Here is a 15,200-nt window from a genome sequence, read left to right on the forward strand (position 1 = left end):
TACGTAAATTCGAGGCCAATGACCCTATCAATACAAAATCTTAATAGAAATTGCACTTCAATGAACATTTAATTTCGGGGATCAACTTAACAACGAAATCCACGAAAATTGGTATTCAACGAATATTGATGAAACCACAGTAAGCATTTTACAATGAACATATTATAAATTTTAAAAATGGCTGATGCAGTACATGATCAAAGAGTCTAATGTAAGTGTTGATTGATTGATTAAAACCCTATACATGTACTGGACTACTGGTAAAATAAAACACAACAAAAATTTCCATCTACCAAATGTGTATTCTTTAAAATTATGAATGCTATAAAAACAATGCTCATTTTCAAAATAATGAGGATTCTATATCTAAAGTCTGTATATGATCATCACTGTTCTAAGATTTCTGGTTACAATATTAAAAAAGTTTAAAGTTTATCAATCCACTTTTCTAATGCTGTACTAGGTTGCACACCGAGTATCAATCAATTCATTGATGAGAGTCAAATAACAGATGAATTAATCACAGAGAAGTCTCTCTAAAACTTTGACAGAATTGCTGTCCAGTGTCCACTAAAAAAGCCCATGTCACACTATAAAATCTTCTAAGATTTTTTCTCGTCTAATTATTCTATCAAAATTAAATCTACTCAAATCCACAGTATAGGTATCGGCATTGAGTATCATTTCGCTGATTGCATTGCCCACACAGATGGATTGCTGCAAACCGTGACCACTCATTCCATTGGCTAACAGAAAGTTTGTGATGACAGGGTGAGGTCCAATGATTAAGTTCTGGTCCCATACGTTGTAGTCATAGTAACCAGCCCATGCACTCTTCAACTGAGATCAAAAGAAAAGTCATTTAACTGCAGAAGAACTCTGTGAACTTTCATAATAAACACAATATGAATATACAAGAAGAACTCTGTGAACTTTCATAATAAACACAATATGAATATATGCAAGAAAATAAAATTGCAATCACCAATTTTTTGGTTATAATTTACTATAGTTCAAAACTGTCTGAAAAATAAAAGCCAGATTTTAAAAATGGCGAGGGTCGCATGATTTTACGCAGAAATAATTCCTCGCATTTAATTAGGAATCTACAGTATATCTTCAAATCTTTCTACCCTGACACATTATGACAAGAGGCCCATGGGCCACATTGCTCACAAGTAAATTGTAACTACATGTAACTTTACAGATACTGTAATACAAAATACAGTATAATGGTGAGTCTAAGGCCAGCCACATAAAATTAATTTTTAGATTCCCGCCCGCCCCTTTGAAAATGGCCCGCCCAATGCATTTTTTTGTGAAAAAAAATTGTGTGGAAAAAAAATTCGGTAACAAAAATCGGGCTCGGCATACAAAAAATTCAAAATATTTTAATGGCTGCCCAAAAATAAGAATTACCGTTTGATTTCAGTCATGTTTGTTATCATAAGGATACAAATTTCTTCATGTATTAACAGTTAAGTTGAAATAAAATGGAATTATAAGATTACAAGTGGGTTTGTGTACTCATATAAGCATTAACAATTTAAAAGAAAAGAGCTGTTGTTATTTCTAGAACATGAACGGTGGGAAAGGTTGTTTTAAAAAAATAAAAAAATAACTAGAAAACTGACCAGTCAGGAAGGGCCCCGCTATGACAATTAATATAGAGAAGTGAAAAAAACTTTGAATTCCATCCTCTTTATATTAACAATGATGAAAAATAAATGCCCGGCAGAAGATGTAAAGAACTGGAATATATAGGATCTCATGATTTGTAGTTGGATATGATTTTCATCCAACAATTAAAGTGTTTTTTTCTTGAGCCTTAGTGAGGGGATAAAACACACAAGTTGGATAAAAATCATATTATACTACAAATCATGAGATTCTATTTATCCCATATTTTATACACCGCAATCAATGTTTACACTGTTTATAAAACTCTACATTATTTTTACTTCATTATGCCTAGGCAAATCCCATTGTAAATTCACAACTGTGGAATATCAAAAAAATATCCAATGAGTCATATCCACGGGATAAAGTGGGTTAACATGGGATGAAATAAAATTTGTTAAAAAAACAAAGAATTGATACCAATGCAATGATACCTAGGCTTTGCCTTTATTCAATAAAACTATCATAAATCATTGTGTACGGTATTTTAACCAAAAAAAATATGAATATTATATTTCAAATCCATATTTCAAAGAATGTACACAATACTACACATCATTCAAAATTGACCTTAACTTCAAAACAAAGTTCATTTGCAGACACAGGCAGTGCAGTAATTAATATCAATGTGACAGATAAAGATAAAGCTTAGGATTTTCTTCCTGTGGAAGGTTAATTAATCCCAAAGGACAAATATTGCACAGCCTTCCATGTATACAATGGTAACATTCTCAGCAGTTATCTCTCTTTGCCCATTCATTCTCAGCAGTTATCTCTCTTTGCCCATTCTTCTTATGCATAGTTAGGAATCTATCCCACCACCCCAGCTCCAAACCAGAAGACATAGAGAACCAAACTTAGCATCAAAATATGTATTTCTGCCTACTGAACTACCATACCAAATTTGAACTTGATTGGGCAACCATAAAAAAAGTTATTAGAAAAAAACAGGAAATTTGTGGACGGAAGAGTGACAGACGGACGGACGGACAGAAGGACGGACGGACAGAGTGATTACTATAGGGCACCCGCAAATCCTTGCGGGGCCCTAATAAATAAAATCTGCCCACCCGCCCAATATTTTTGGCAAATCAAGATGAGAATCTAAATATTAATTTTATGTGGGCTAAATACATATACCGGTATAAGCACAAAAACCCCACTACGCACTTACCTTGATATTTTCAAAAGCTGGGATCCTGTGAGCTAGTCTTGGCCATATCTTTTCATTGAAAAACTCATAATCTACATCTAAATTTTCAATAGATGGTTCCTCTTCCTAAAAAATAAATGAATAACCGACATAAAGTTTAAGAGATATACATAAATATGTATTTATTGTAATATCCAACATTTCACAGTAATATTGGAATTATTATTGATAACAAAAATTAAACAAGAGGCCAATTGGCCTTCACGGTCACCTGAGTAGCATATATCCCATACACAAACTTGTCATGGAGTCTCATATATGCATCTAATTAATTACGGTAGGTTTCATACTGGAGTAGAAAAATTATAAATTTGTAATGACGACCAATTTCAAGAAGAACTGTGAAACCTATAATTTTGGTGAAAAACTAAAAGATCTGATCTACAAAATCATGAATTCAGTTTTCCTTTCAGATGTGTAGGAGTAAAGAAGATAATTTTTTAACGTTAAATGCATTAACATCTATCTATACATCCATTTTGGCCCTGCCCTAGAGTCAAAACCCATCCATGAGGGAACATGAAAATTAAAATTTCAGTAGAGAACTTCCTTGTTAACATAATCATTAGACAGTTTTTTTTATACTGATGTGTGAGAATAGAGAATAAGATTTTTAAACATTATATGCATTAACACTATATTGCCATATTGCCCCCCCCCCCCCTCATGTCCTGAACCTCTAACCCAGGGGCCATGAATTTCACAATTTAGGTAAAGGAGATTGTGGATATCATAACCATGTATTCAGTTTTTTGCCCACATGTGTGGGAGTAGAGAAGAAGATTTTTTAAGATTTAAAACATTTTTACTATATGGCCATATTAGCCCCACCCTAGAGCCTGAACACCTAACAAAGGGGTCATAAATTTCACAATTTTAGTAGAGGCCCTCATGGACATCATAACCATGTATTCAGTTTTTTGCTCACATGTGTGGGAGTGGAGAAGAAGATTTTAAAGATTTAAAACATTTTTACTGTATGGCCATATTGGCCCCACCCTAGAGCTTGAACACCAAACAAAGGGGTCATGAATTTCACAATTTTGATAGAGGGCCTCATGAACATCATAACCATGCATTTAGTTTTTAACAAATATAAATGGGAGTAGAGAAGATTTTCTAAGATTTAATATATTTTTACTATTTGGCCATATTGGCCCCACCCTAGTGCCTGAACCCCTGACCCAGGGGTCATGAATTTCACAATTTAGGTAAAGGGCTTCATGGACATCATAATCATGCATTTAGTTTTTAAAAAATATATATGGTAGTTGAGAAGAAAATTTTCCAAGATTTAATACATTTTTACTATATGGCCATATTGGCCCCACCCTAAAGCCAGAACCCCTGATTTCACAATTTTGGTAGAGGGCTTCATGGACATCATAACCATGCAACCAGTTTTTTCCTCACATGCGTGGGAGTAGAGAAGAAGATTTTTGAAAATTTGGCTTTTTTTGCATATTTGGCCCCGCCCGTGGCACCCCAGGGGTGGTAGAGCCATGAATTTCACAATTTGGATTCTTCTTACCATAGAGATGCTTCACATCAAAAATGGTAACGATTGGCCAAGTACTTTTCAAGAAGAAGTTAAAAATGTAAAATTGTTAACGCACGACACACGATGCACGACGACGGACAAAGACCAATTGCAATAGGTCACCTGAGTGACTCAGGTGACCTAAAAAGTTAGGTCATACATGTACACTGTACCTAACTTTTTAAAAGATGTATATTTTCAAAAAAGTCTTTTTTTTTCTCATAAAAATAGTTAAACTAAAATATGATATGAAATATACCAATTATTACATATCCAAGGTTCCTTAGCTTTGCTTTTACATGCATCTCTATAAACAACAAAACAGATAGCAGATATGCACCCTGACTAAACTCACCTCTGATTCTGGGGAAGCTCCACATATATACATCCCCCCAAGCCCCTCCCTCCTGAAGTAGGTCCCAGTGATGTCCACAGTAAGAGGAGTGCTAATCCCCGGGCCGTTGTGACAGTGATAGGCATAAATAAATCTTTTCCTGTGTAAGACAAATAGATAGCAGTAATGACAAAATTGCTTATTTTATTTCTGAGTCTTATTTCATTATATATACTTGTAAATTTATGGTTTTCATTTTGAAGTATTTATTGATTAGAAATGCAAATTAATTAATTTAGAAAATCAGTATCCCTATTAGACAGTTCATGAGTTGTGTTAGAATTTTGCTTTCATAATAAAACAATTTCTTACATTTGCATACAAAATAACATGCTTTTGGCAATTATATGGTGTACATGTATTATCTATTGTTAAGAAGAAACATTTACTATGGTATGCATATAACTGCAAGCATGAATAAAGAGCTAGGTAGGGTAAAGAAATTAGTCTTTAATTGGCTGCCCTATTTGGGGAAAAATATACAAGTGTCATATAATAGTTAAATTCATTGTACCGCAAAATACTGAACCCGGGTTGAATATATTTGGGGGTGGAGGGGTGGAAAGGCTCAATATATCACAGTAATATTTTGAACCCGGGTTCAATATCTCGGGGGCTTCTAAATATTATATGACACCAGTATGTTCTGTACATGTATGTTAAAATCTCTTTGCTGCTAAAATTAAATTATACGTACTAAGTGTCGACATACTTTCGTCCTCCAGATATAGATCTCTTTATTAGAGAGATGAATACTTTTATTTGTATTTTAGGGGAAAGAGTCCAACAAAAGTTATCTCAAAATGGTGAGTCCTTATATTCTAATAGGAATTTCAGAGATGTACATTTAATCCAAGCCTACAAAGGGACATGCACTTTGAGAAAACTGGACTGTAGCAGCAAATAAACAACATACTTTGTTCTTTAAATAGGTGAAATGGATCTGTTGATTTGCAAATAAATTACAAGTGTACCAAAACATACTTTGAGAGTGTTAATAAGGTTGTTACCTGGGTACCACAGGTAAGGGAATGGATAACGCCCCCGTTTCGGTCCCCATTCCTGCCAGCTCTCCTATCTGGCCAGCCCACGGTCCAGCACAGTTCACAACCTGATGACAGTTGGTCTCAAACATATCTCCATCAGTGTCCCTTGACTGTGGATAGTTGAACAACACAATGAATAAACATTGTTATAAAGGTACTCATCTCTTCCATGAAAAATCAAGACATTAATAGACTATAAAATTGGATTTTTCTGGGGGATGCTGTTGATTTTATTTTTACAAAATTTTGCTGTTTCATCTCAATCTTAAAAAATTCATATCATGCAATAAAAAAAATTTTTTTTAATAATACTGGTAAAATAGTAAAGAATTAAAAAATAATGTACTATTTTTTAACCAAAACACACTTACTTGAAAAAAAAAAAGCCTGCTTATGAAATCTGATTAAAATATAGATCTCTACAATAGTGCAAAGTGCAAAGAGGTCAAACAACGACCCATTGAGAGTCATCTTTCATGGCCTCAGAATAAACTTAATCATTTGCATGAAAGATAAATTTATTAATAATCACAATTAACTTTATGAAGTAGATGGTAACATTGTTTAAAAAGATAACTTTCAGAAGAGTGTAACTTGCCATATGATTGGTTAAATCAATGTTTATTCTGACATCTCAGAACATGACCCACATCAAATTGTCAGATCTCTCTGCACTTTGCGCTTTTGTAGAGATCTTTATTCAGATTGGGGGTTTAAGTAGAAGCATCCATACATGTACTTCAAGTGGCTGTGGTCTTTAAGCAAGAAATCCAAGAAACCGATCCTCTGAGAGGAAAGACTTACTATGACAGAGGCAAGCACATACTTACTATGACAGAGGCAAGCACATACTTACTATGACAGAGGCGAGCACATACTAACCGGTACAATGACAGAGGCGAGCACATACTTACCGGTACAATGACAGAGGCGAGCACATACTTACTATGACAGAGGCGAGCACATACTTACTATGACAGAGGCGAGCACATATTTACCGGTACAATGACAGAGGCGAGCACATACTTAACGGTACAATGACAGAGGCGAGCACATACTTACAATGACAGAGGCGAGCACATACTTACTATGACAGAGGCAAGCACATACTTACTATGACAGAGGCGAGCACATACTTACAATGACAGAGACGAGCACATAATTACTATGACAGAGACAAGCACATACTTACTATGACAGAGGCCAGCACATACTGGTTGCCGATTGTTCCTGGTGCACTTAATTTTTTGGTGAAGCCAATGACCTCAGCATCAATATACTTCACTCCAAGGCCAATGTTTCTCTTTTTCAGGGCAGCCAGGAGTGAATGGGGATCAAACCAGCCCTCCCCGTTTAAACCTGTACAAGGAAACAAACAAATGATAGACCTATTAGGACCAATTTCTGGGATAAATCTACCAATAATGTTGAATGGATAATTCACTGTGGAATCCTTGGATGAGCCATTGTCTATGAATATTTGAAAAATGACTGGTGTGTAAAGATGTAAATTTATGAGCTACCATTTTTATAAGAACAAGAGGCCCATGGGCCACATCGCTCACCTGAACAACAGTACCTTGTAACATTAAATTTGGTATCATATGCTATTTCTATTTTAAACTTTGAAACCCTTTCTAGGGCCCCAGTATTGGTCCAGGGTTTATGGTTAGCTTTAACAATTTAGAATCTACACTATTTGAGGATGCTTGCATTGTAATCTCACAAACTGTAGGATTGTAATTCTCGAGAAGAATTTTTTAAAACATTTTCCATATATATTTCTGTTAAATTTTGAACCCCTTCTGGGGCCCCAGTATTAGATCAAGGATCACGGCTTTTATAATTTAGAATCTAAACTATTTAAACGTAGTAATATGACAAATTTAAGCAGTGTAGTTCTCGAAAAGAAGATTTTTAAACATTTTCCATATATACTTCTACGTTAAAATTTGAATCCGTCTTGGGTCACCAGTATTTGTCCAGGGGTCACTATTTTAAAAATATTGAATCTACATTATCCAAGGTTGCATGCATATTAATCTCACAAATTGTAGCATTGCAGTTCTCGAGAAAAAGATTTTTAAACATTTTGCCTATTTACTTCTATATTAAACTTTGAACCCCTCTTGGGGCCCCAGTATTAGATTTTACCAATTTAGAATCTACAAAAGCCATGGATGCTTGCATAGTAATCCCAGCAAACTGTTGCACTGTAGTTCTTGAGAAGAAGATTTTCAAACATGTTCCCTGTATATTTTTATGTTAACTTTAAACCCCTTCTGGGTCTACAGTGTTAGTCTGGGGGTCACGGCTTGCACAAATAAGAATCTTGACAATTTGAGGATGCTTGAATAGTAATCCCACAAACTGTTGCATTGTAATTCTTGAGAAGAAGATTTTAAACAATTTCCCTATAAACTTCTATGTTAAACTTTGAAACCCTTCTGGGGCCCCAGTGTTGTTCCGGGGGTCACAGCTTTTACAATTTAGAATTTTCACTATTTGAGGATCCTTGCATAATAATCTCATAAACTGTAACATTGTAGTTCTTGAGAAGATTTATAAACATGTTTCCTTTATATTTTTATGTTAAACTTTGAACCCCTCTTGTTGCCCCAGTATTAGTCCGGGGGTCACGAATTTAACAATTTAGAATCTACAATAGCCAAGGATGTATGCATAGTAATGTCTCAAACTGTTGCATTGTAGTTCTTGAGAAGAAGATTTTTAAACATTTTTCTATATATGTTAAACTTTGAACCCCGCCTGAGGCCTCGGTTTTGGTCTGGGGGTCACAATTCTTATAATTTATATTCTTCACTATATTTTCAAGCTTTTGTGTAAATATTAGCATTTCTGGTGCAGTGGTTCTTAAGAAGAAGATTTTTAAACATTGTTCCTATGTATTTCTATGTTAAACTTTGAACCCTGCCTGGGGCCCCAATTTTGGTCCGGGGGTCACGATTTTTAAAATTTAGAATCTTCACTATATATACAAGCTTTTGTGTAAATTTTGGCATTTCTGGTGCAGTCGTTCTTAAGAGAAAGATTTTTAAAGACATGCACCCTATTTTCACTGTTTCGCAATTATCTCCCTTTTAAAAAGGGATTAGCCCTTTATTTTAGCAATTTATAATCCCCTTCCCATAAGGATGCATTGTACTAAGTTTGGTTAAATTTGGCCCAGTGGTTTTAGAGAAGAAGTCAAAAATGTGAAAAGTTTACAGACGGACAGACAGACGGACGGACGACGGACAACGGGTGATCAGAAAAGCTCACTTGAACCTTTGGTTCAGGTGAGCTAAAAATATATTAACAGTTCCTCCTGTTTACCAAGTATACCTAGTTTACAATACACAAAGATTGAGTTACCATTTACAAAAACAATTATTTAAAGAAAACAAAATGGTTTTATGCTAACAAAATTTTAGAATACATAATTATACTGTAGTCATGGAATTTATTATGGCATTTTTATTTTTTACTTAGTTCACAATAAAAGCATTAAATATGGTGCATTCATATTAGATTATTTCTCTCAGTTCTCATAGCAATTAAAGGGGTTAAGACATTTACTTTCCTAGATTTCTTCCATAAAGAAATTTTACGGGGGAAAATGTTCATGTTTATTCTCTGTGGAGTGAAAGCCACAAGAAAGATACCAAGGGCAGGGAAGATACACTTCTTTCTGTCTCAGTATCTATCATGGTATATGTGTCACTACAAAATATTTTCTTTTTGATTTAAAAAATATACTTTACATTTAATTAATTAAACTTTAAGCCTTGAAAGAAACAATTCCACACTGCCATTGACATGGTCGCTATTTTGAATGTTCTGAAGTCTTTAGATTAAGTTTGTAAAATTGTTTATCAAATATTTCGTAAATAGAATCTAAAGTGTAGAATAAACAAGAGGCCCATGGGCCACATCACTATCTTAGCAACAAAAGACATAATGAAATCAGCTTCATGGAGTCACATGCAAAATATGAGGACAATGTATTAAAAGATTTTTAAATTTTTCTCTAGATATTCTTATGTTTATCATTGAGCTTCTTTTGTAACAAGATGATTCATCTCATATTGAGCATTGAAGTTCTCACGAACATCTTTAACAACATGTTACAACTTTTTTAGGCAAATGGTTTTTAAAAGAAAACCTTGAAAGATTTTTCCCTATAATATCATATTCCTTTGTAGAAATTTGACCCCCCCCCCCCCCAATTGTCGCCGAATCCTACCATTTTTTTTTTTTTAAATAAACAAGTTTTCAATAATTATTATTTCCCCTTGAAACAGGACATGATCCTTTATTTCAACTTGAATCACTTTTATTCACTGATGCTTTGTGCTAAGTAAAATTGGTTGAAATTGAGTCAGCAGTTCTTGAGAAGAAGTTGAAAATGTAAACGTTTACAGACAGACTAACAGATGCCGGACAAAAAGTGTTCAGAAAGGCTCAGGTGAGCTAAAAAAGCAGGAATTTAATTTTTTCATATACATTTGGGTATCTGTATTATAAACACACTAAATCAATTTTATTGATGTTTGAATATATTGTCCCAACACAACAAACAGTGAAATAGTAGAAATAAAAACAATACAGGTACAGTATGACTATGTTATAAAAATTAAGCCAATTTTGCAAGATCTTCATTTGATCTAGGAGCTTTACAAATATTTGAACTTATTCATAAAAAATTTGCCTTACCAAGAGAACCTGCCTCAATTCCATCAATATTTAACCATGGGAATCTCTGCTTCAGCATTTCTGCTGAAAACATCTCCACTTCAGCTCCTAAATATCTGTCAAAAAACAAAACACATTCAAAACAAAATAGTTGTGACACTTGTGTCCTTTAATTTCAGAGGTTGATTAATATCTCAAGGTCATTTTCTAGAGGGGGAATTATCATGAAAGAGTCTTTGTATGGTGAAAAAGATATCCTATTAAAGGAATTTATGGGGGACGTGTATTTCAAGCAAAAGACAAATTAGATTACTTTTGCATTTTCACAAGCTCTTCTAACTTTTCAGCTTTCTCTGGTGTTGCAAGGAATAAGTAACCTTGGTGATTAAACTGTACATCAGGAGGGGGCTGATCTGTAAAACATTTAATCCTACAGGATCTTTTAAAATGCAACCAAAGATATCTAAATACTAGTACAGTCATGTTTTTGTAGTTGTACTTTCATACTGAAACACATTTTAAGCACATCAGTATATACACGTTTACATTTATTTCTTACTGTACATTTTGAAATGGCAATGAAATTCACAGACGTTACCTATTAATCCTAAGAAGAACTTGATATTCCTCAAGAATTTTGTGGTAAACATTGACATCTGCACATTCTCTGTGACACTAAACTGGTGTCTGATGCCCCCCGCTGACAGGGAAGAAGAGGCCGTGGTGTACTACAAGAACATCATTAACTCACATGTAAACATCAATTCAAAATCTTAATGCGTTAATACTGACTCTGATCAATTGGTGTCAATTTTATTCACTCCTGTTTGTTAATTATCAGAATCACAATAGTTGCACATTTTTTATCATTCACTCTGTAATGTAATATATTGTACGCACAAGTCCACCCCCAAATTTGTATCAAACATAGAGAAACTGTTTCATTCTCTAAATAATATATAAATATATATATATATATATATATATATATATATATGATTAAGTGGCTGACAAGAGGTTTGCAGTATTAAGACTGTACAATATATGAGCTACTCTGTGTTAATTCAAGATGAATAAGTCTTAAACAAAATTAGTAATTAAATAAAATTCTAAACAGCAGTATGACCACTCTTTACCATTGGATCCCTCTCTATAACCATGATTTCGCGCTCTCTGTTTGTTTGTTTATGAGCGACAAAGAAGGCTACCGCTGACCCCACCAGCCCTCCACCAACGATCACTAGGTCAGTTGACCTTGGAATCTCTTCTTTTAAAGAGAACATTTTGGATATGGATTCCTTGAAAAACTTCCCCATTTTCCTGTCAATGTAAGGTCAAAGATGTTACATTAATCTCGGCTGAGATTTGGCTCAGCTTAAAATTTGGACTGATGGCTTCACTGAATCTTTAGGCAGACCTTCATAATTTAAGTCTGAAAAAATCAACAACCCCAACTTTTGATGAAGGTCTCAGTCAAGCTTCATACAATGTGTAAACTAATATGGGGCTGCTTACACTGCTTACACAGTTTACAGGACATAAATTAGGCAAAACTGGTTAATTCTTTCTTTAAATTAGGTCCCTATTTGATTAATTTCTTATTAAATTTTGCAGTTCCATTTTCCTTGCTAATTGTTTCCTGCAAACTAATTTTTTTTTTTACAAAAAGAGTGCATCCAGAAAATCATTACCTTGCTTTTCCTGCACCAGGTCTGATTTTTTCATTTCCTTCTTCATCATAAATATAGTCGTTCTCATATGAATTACCATCACTCTCATCTTTTTTACCAGAGAAGGATCTAACTCCACTTAGTGACAAAGGCTGCCATTTCCTTGATGAAGATAGTATTTGTTGCAAATACTTCAGATTTTTAAATGCCAGTCTCATTGTAGGTGCTAAAAACAAATCAAAATTTACAGAATATCCTAAAGACTTGAGAGCAAAGAATTCATGTACCTACATGTAATGGTACATATTCTATTTACATGTAGCTGCAAACCTATAGCTCAATTTAAAAAAAATTATGATAGAGGTTAGAGAGTTTGGAAAGTTTCAGTTTCTTCAATGCAAATCAAAAACACTATTTTTATGCACAAAATATGGACACAATAAGAAATCAAGCTAACTCAAAGTAATTTTAACACCGAATACAGCTTCAAAACCTCTGAGATTTAAAACCTACATGCATAAACATTTACTGTTTCAAAATAAATGTTGCACAACTTTTTTTCAGGGTAAACTGCTACAATTTACTGAAATATGACTTTAATAACAGCAGTTTATTTAAAAAACAACAGATAATCATCTGCCTATCAAACTTTGCCAAACTGCCTAAAACCATATACATTTGCCAGTACATGTACCACAGTTGTCATTTAGGGAAATTTTCGAGAAGCATTGTAGGGATCAGTAATGATTATAAGTATAAGCACTGTAAATCTTTAAGGCAACATTTATAAAGTTTCTTAATCTACCCGTAAAACGAGAGCTTGATATTTCTAGGGGAAAAAACAGCATCTTAGATTACGATTTTCAACCCAAGTACAAATATGATGCAATTTGAATTTTTGAACTCAGTGACAGTGATTCACCGCGGGAAGGGGGTAAAGGATCTTATCTGAATTTTCAAAATTGTAATGTCAAACTCTTTGGTCTTGCTGAATACCTAGCTATTGTATTGTTGAGGTAGGAAATATTGTTTAAAAGATGTGAACGGGATTTTTAAAAAAAATGTATTATCTAAAGTTGCTTGACTTTGGTCGGAATTAACCAGTATGCTCTCTTCTCATTATATCGCGGGTTCCGTTGTATCGCGGTATGTTATGAGACAACAGTAGAGCAAAATGCGCAACCTTCAATCAAGGTGAAAAAAACACAGTCTAATCACATGGCCATGCATGTATTTAAATAAAAAAAACATGTTGGTGTTCTAAGAATTACTTTTACCGGACTGGCAATAAAAATCAACTCTGGAAATACTTACTGATTTGATCAAAATGTTGCAAAACATGTTAACAAGGCTGAATTTCATTTAGGAAACAAGAATGGCACAGTTATGTTGAAAACCAATACATAACAAATATGTTAATCCCGGATATTATATGGACTACGAAATGACAATGTATGAAATCATGTTGATTTGATGATTTGTTATATGCCCCAAAATAATATGAAAAGGAAAAAACAAAGAAATTATAAACTCGGAAAAAATAAATCGATTACAAACTCGGAAGAAAATATTTGTAAGGAAATGGGATCGAGGGGGCATCATCGGAAACCCACGGCCAGTCTTGCATACGCTTACTGAGTATCCGACGATGGGAAGGGGGGGGGGGGTTCAGTCACCAATATCTCGTGTTCTGCGAACCAGTTCAAATTTCAAAATGTTTTATAGATATGTAAAGATCACTCTTTTTAATCGATTGTATTAACAACTGTTAACTTCCTTGAGGCATTTTATCATTTGCGCAAAAAATTACTTGAAAAAAATGTTATCACTAATAAAGGGGTATACCATTTTCTTAAGCAAATGTGCAAGTGTCGGACATATTTTTTATAAGCTGCTGGCATAGGATTTCACTTGAAGCATTTGGTTAGGGGTTAGACAAGTTAACAATTAATTTTTTTTCTGATAGTGAATATACTTGACCCTAACCAAAGTAACATTAACATGTGTTTTGGTGCACAAAGTAATTGTACATGTCTTAAATTCTTGCTGTAAATTTTTTTGGCATTCGGTCTGCTTTGTGTGAATGTATGAATAGTGAAACAGCTTAAGGGGGATGTGTGGTCATCTTGTACATTTGAGGATAAGAATGTAAACTTCATTGAACTGGCTTGTTTCTGCACACACACGAATTTAATGACTACACATTCTGGTAGGTTTTTAAATAGTCAGATTATATTTTAGTGTTGAACAGCAGGAAATTGCTATAGTCAAATCAATGATAAGTACTCAAAAGTAAGACTAAGTGTCTTGTTAAAGAATCCTCTCCACATGAGGACCTTGGTGTGTCTCGTATATTTTTTCCGAATAAATCAAGAATTAGTATAAAGAATGTGCCCCTCAAATATGTATTTGAGAATTTTTGCAAAAGAATTACAACGATAAAGATATTTTGATTGAACCTGTGATGCTACATGTAATTATGAATATTTCACCAAACTTTTCCTCACGCACGACAAAAGGGGGGAGGGGGTCAAGGAGACTGTACTCCTCATTTTGTCTTAAAATGTCTTCAAATAAACTGGGTCGCAAAAGAGGGAATCTTACGTAAATATATATATTTTTAGGCACGAGGCACAATGACTGAATAACACCCCATCTTTTCTTTTAAAGATATTTTTGGTAGGACTTTACCCACACAAAAACGGTGCTCAGTGTCTGCATTTTAATTTTTTGCCGCAGAATGTCAGTTCTATCTGACCTAGCCTAGTATGTCATAGATCAGTATCGAACAGTTTACCATTGAAGAGTTTAGGGGAAAACACTTTCTTCAGCTTTTCAATTCATCTCCTATTGGCCTATTAGCGTCCTAATTTTTGCGGATTAATTTTGTTATAGGCACCCCCCCCTCTCTCTCTCTCTCTCTCTCTCTCTCTCTCTCTCTCTCTCTCTCTCATTATCTATA

The 15,200-nt window shown here is 34.1% G+C and overlaps 1 protein-coding gene across 1 annotated transcript in view; it reads right to left on the reverse strand.

Moving 5' to 3' along the window:
• Positions 1–283: 283 nt before the first annotated feature.
• LOC128156214 (FAD-dependent oxidoreductase domain-containing protein 1-like) overlaps positions 284–15,200 on the reverse strand; it is a 312,439-nt gene continuing 297,522 nt past the window's right edge. Inside the window, exons 2-12 of the mRNA XM_052818272.1 lie at positions 13,553–13,577; positions 12,260–12,464; positions 11,705–11,888; positions 11,167–11,296; positions 10,882–10,981; positions 10,590–10,684; positions 7,066–7,232; positions 5,838–5,983; positions 4,789–4,927; positions 2,855–2,959; positions 284–840 (exon numbers count right to left, since the gene is read on the reverse strand). Of these exons, the coding sequence (XP_052674232.1) occupies positions 586–840; positions 2,855–2,959; positions 4,789–4,927; positions 5,838–5,983; positions 7,066–7,232; positions 10,590–10,684; positions 10,882–10,981; positions 11,167–11,296; positions 11,705–11,888; positions 12,260–12,456 (1,518 nt within the window). The 5' untranslated portion in view covers positions 12,457–12,464; positions 13,553–13,577 and the 3' untranslated portion in view covers positions 284–585. The remainder of the gene's footprint in view (positions 841–2,854; positions 2,960–4,788; positions 4,928–5,837; positions 5,984–7,065; positions 7,233–10,589; positions 10,685–10,881; positions 10,982–11,166; positions 11,297–11,704; positions 11,889–12,259; positions 12,465–13,552; positions 13,578–15,200) is intronic.

This window comes from Crassostrea angulata, chromosome 7 (assembly GCF_025612915.1).
Source record: "Crassostrea angulata isolate pt1a10 chromosome 7, ASM2561291v2, whole genome shotgun sequence".
Classification (NCBI taxonomy): domain Eukaryota; kingdom Metazoa; phylum Mollusca; class Bivalvia; order Ostreida; family Ostreidae; genus Magallana; species Magallana angulata.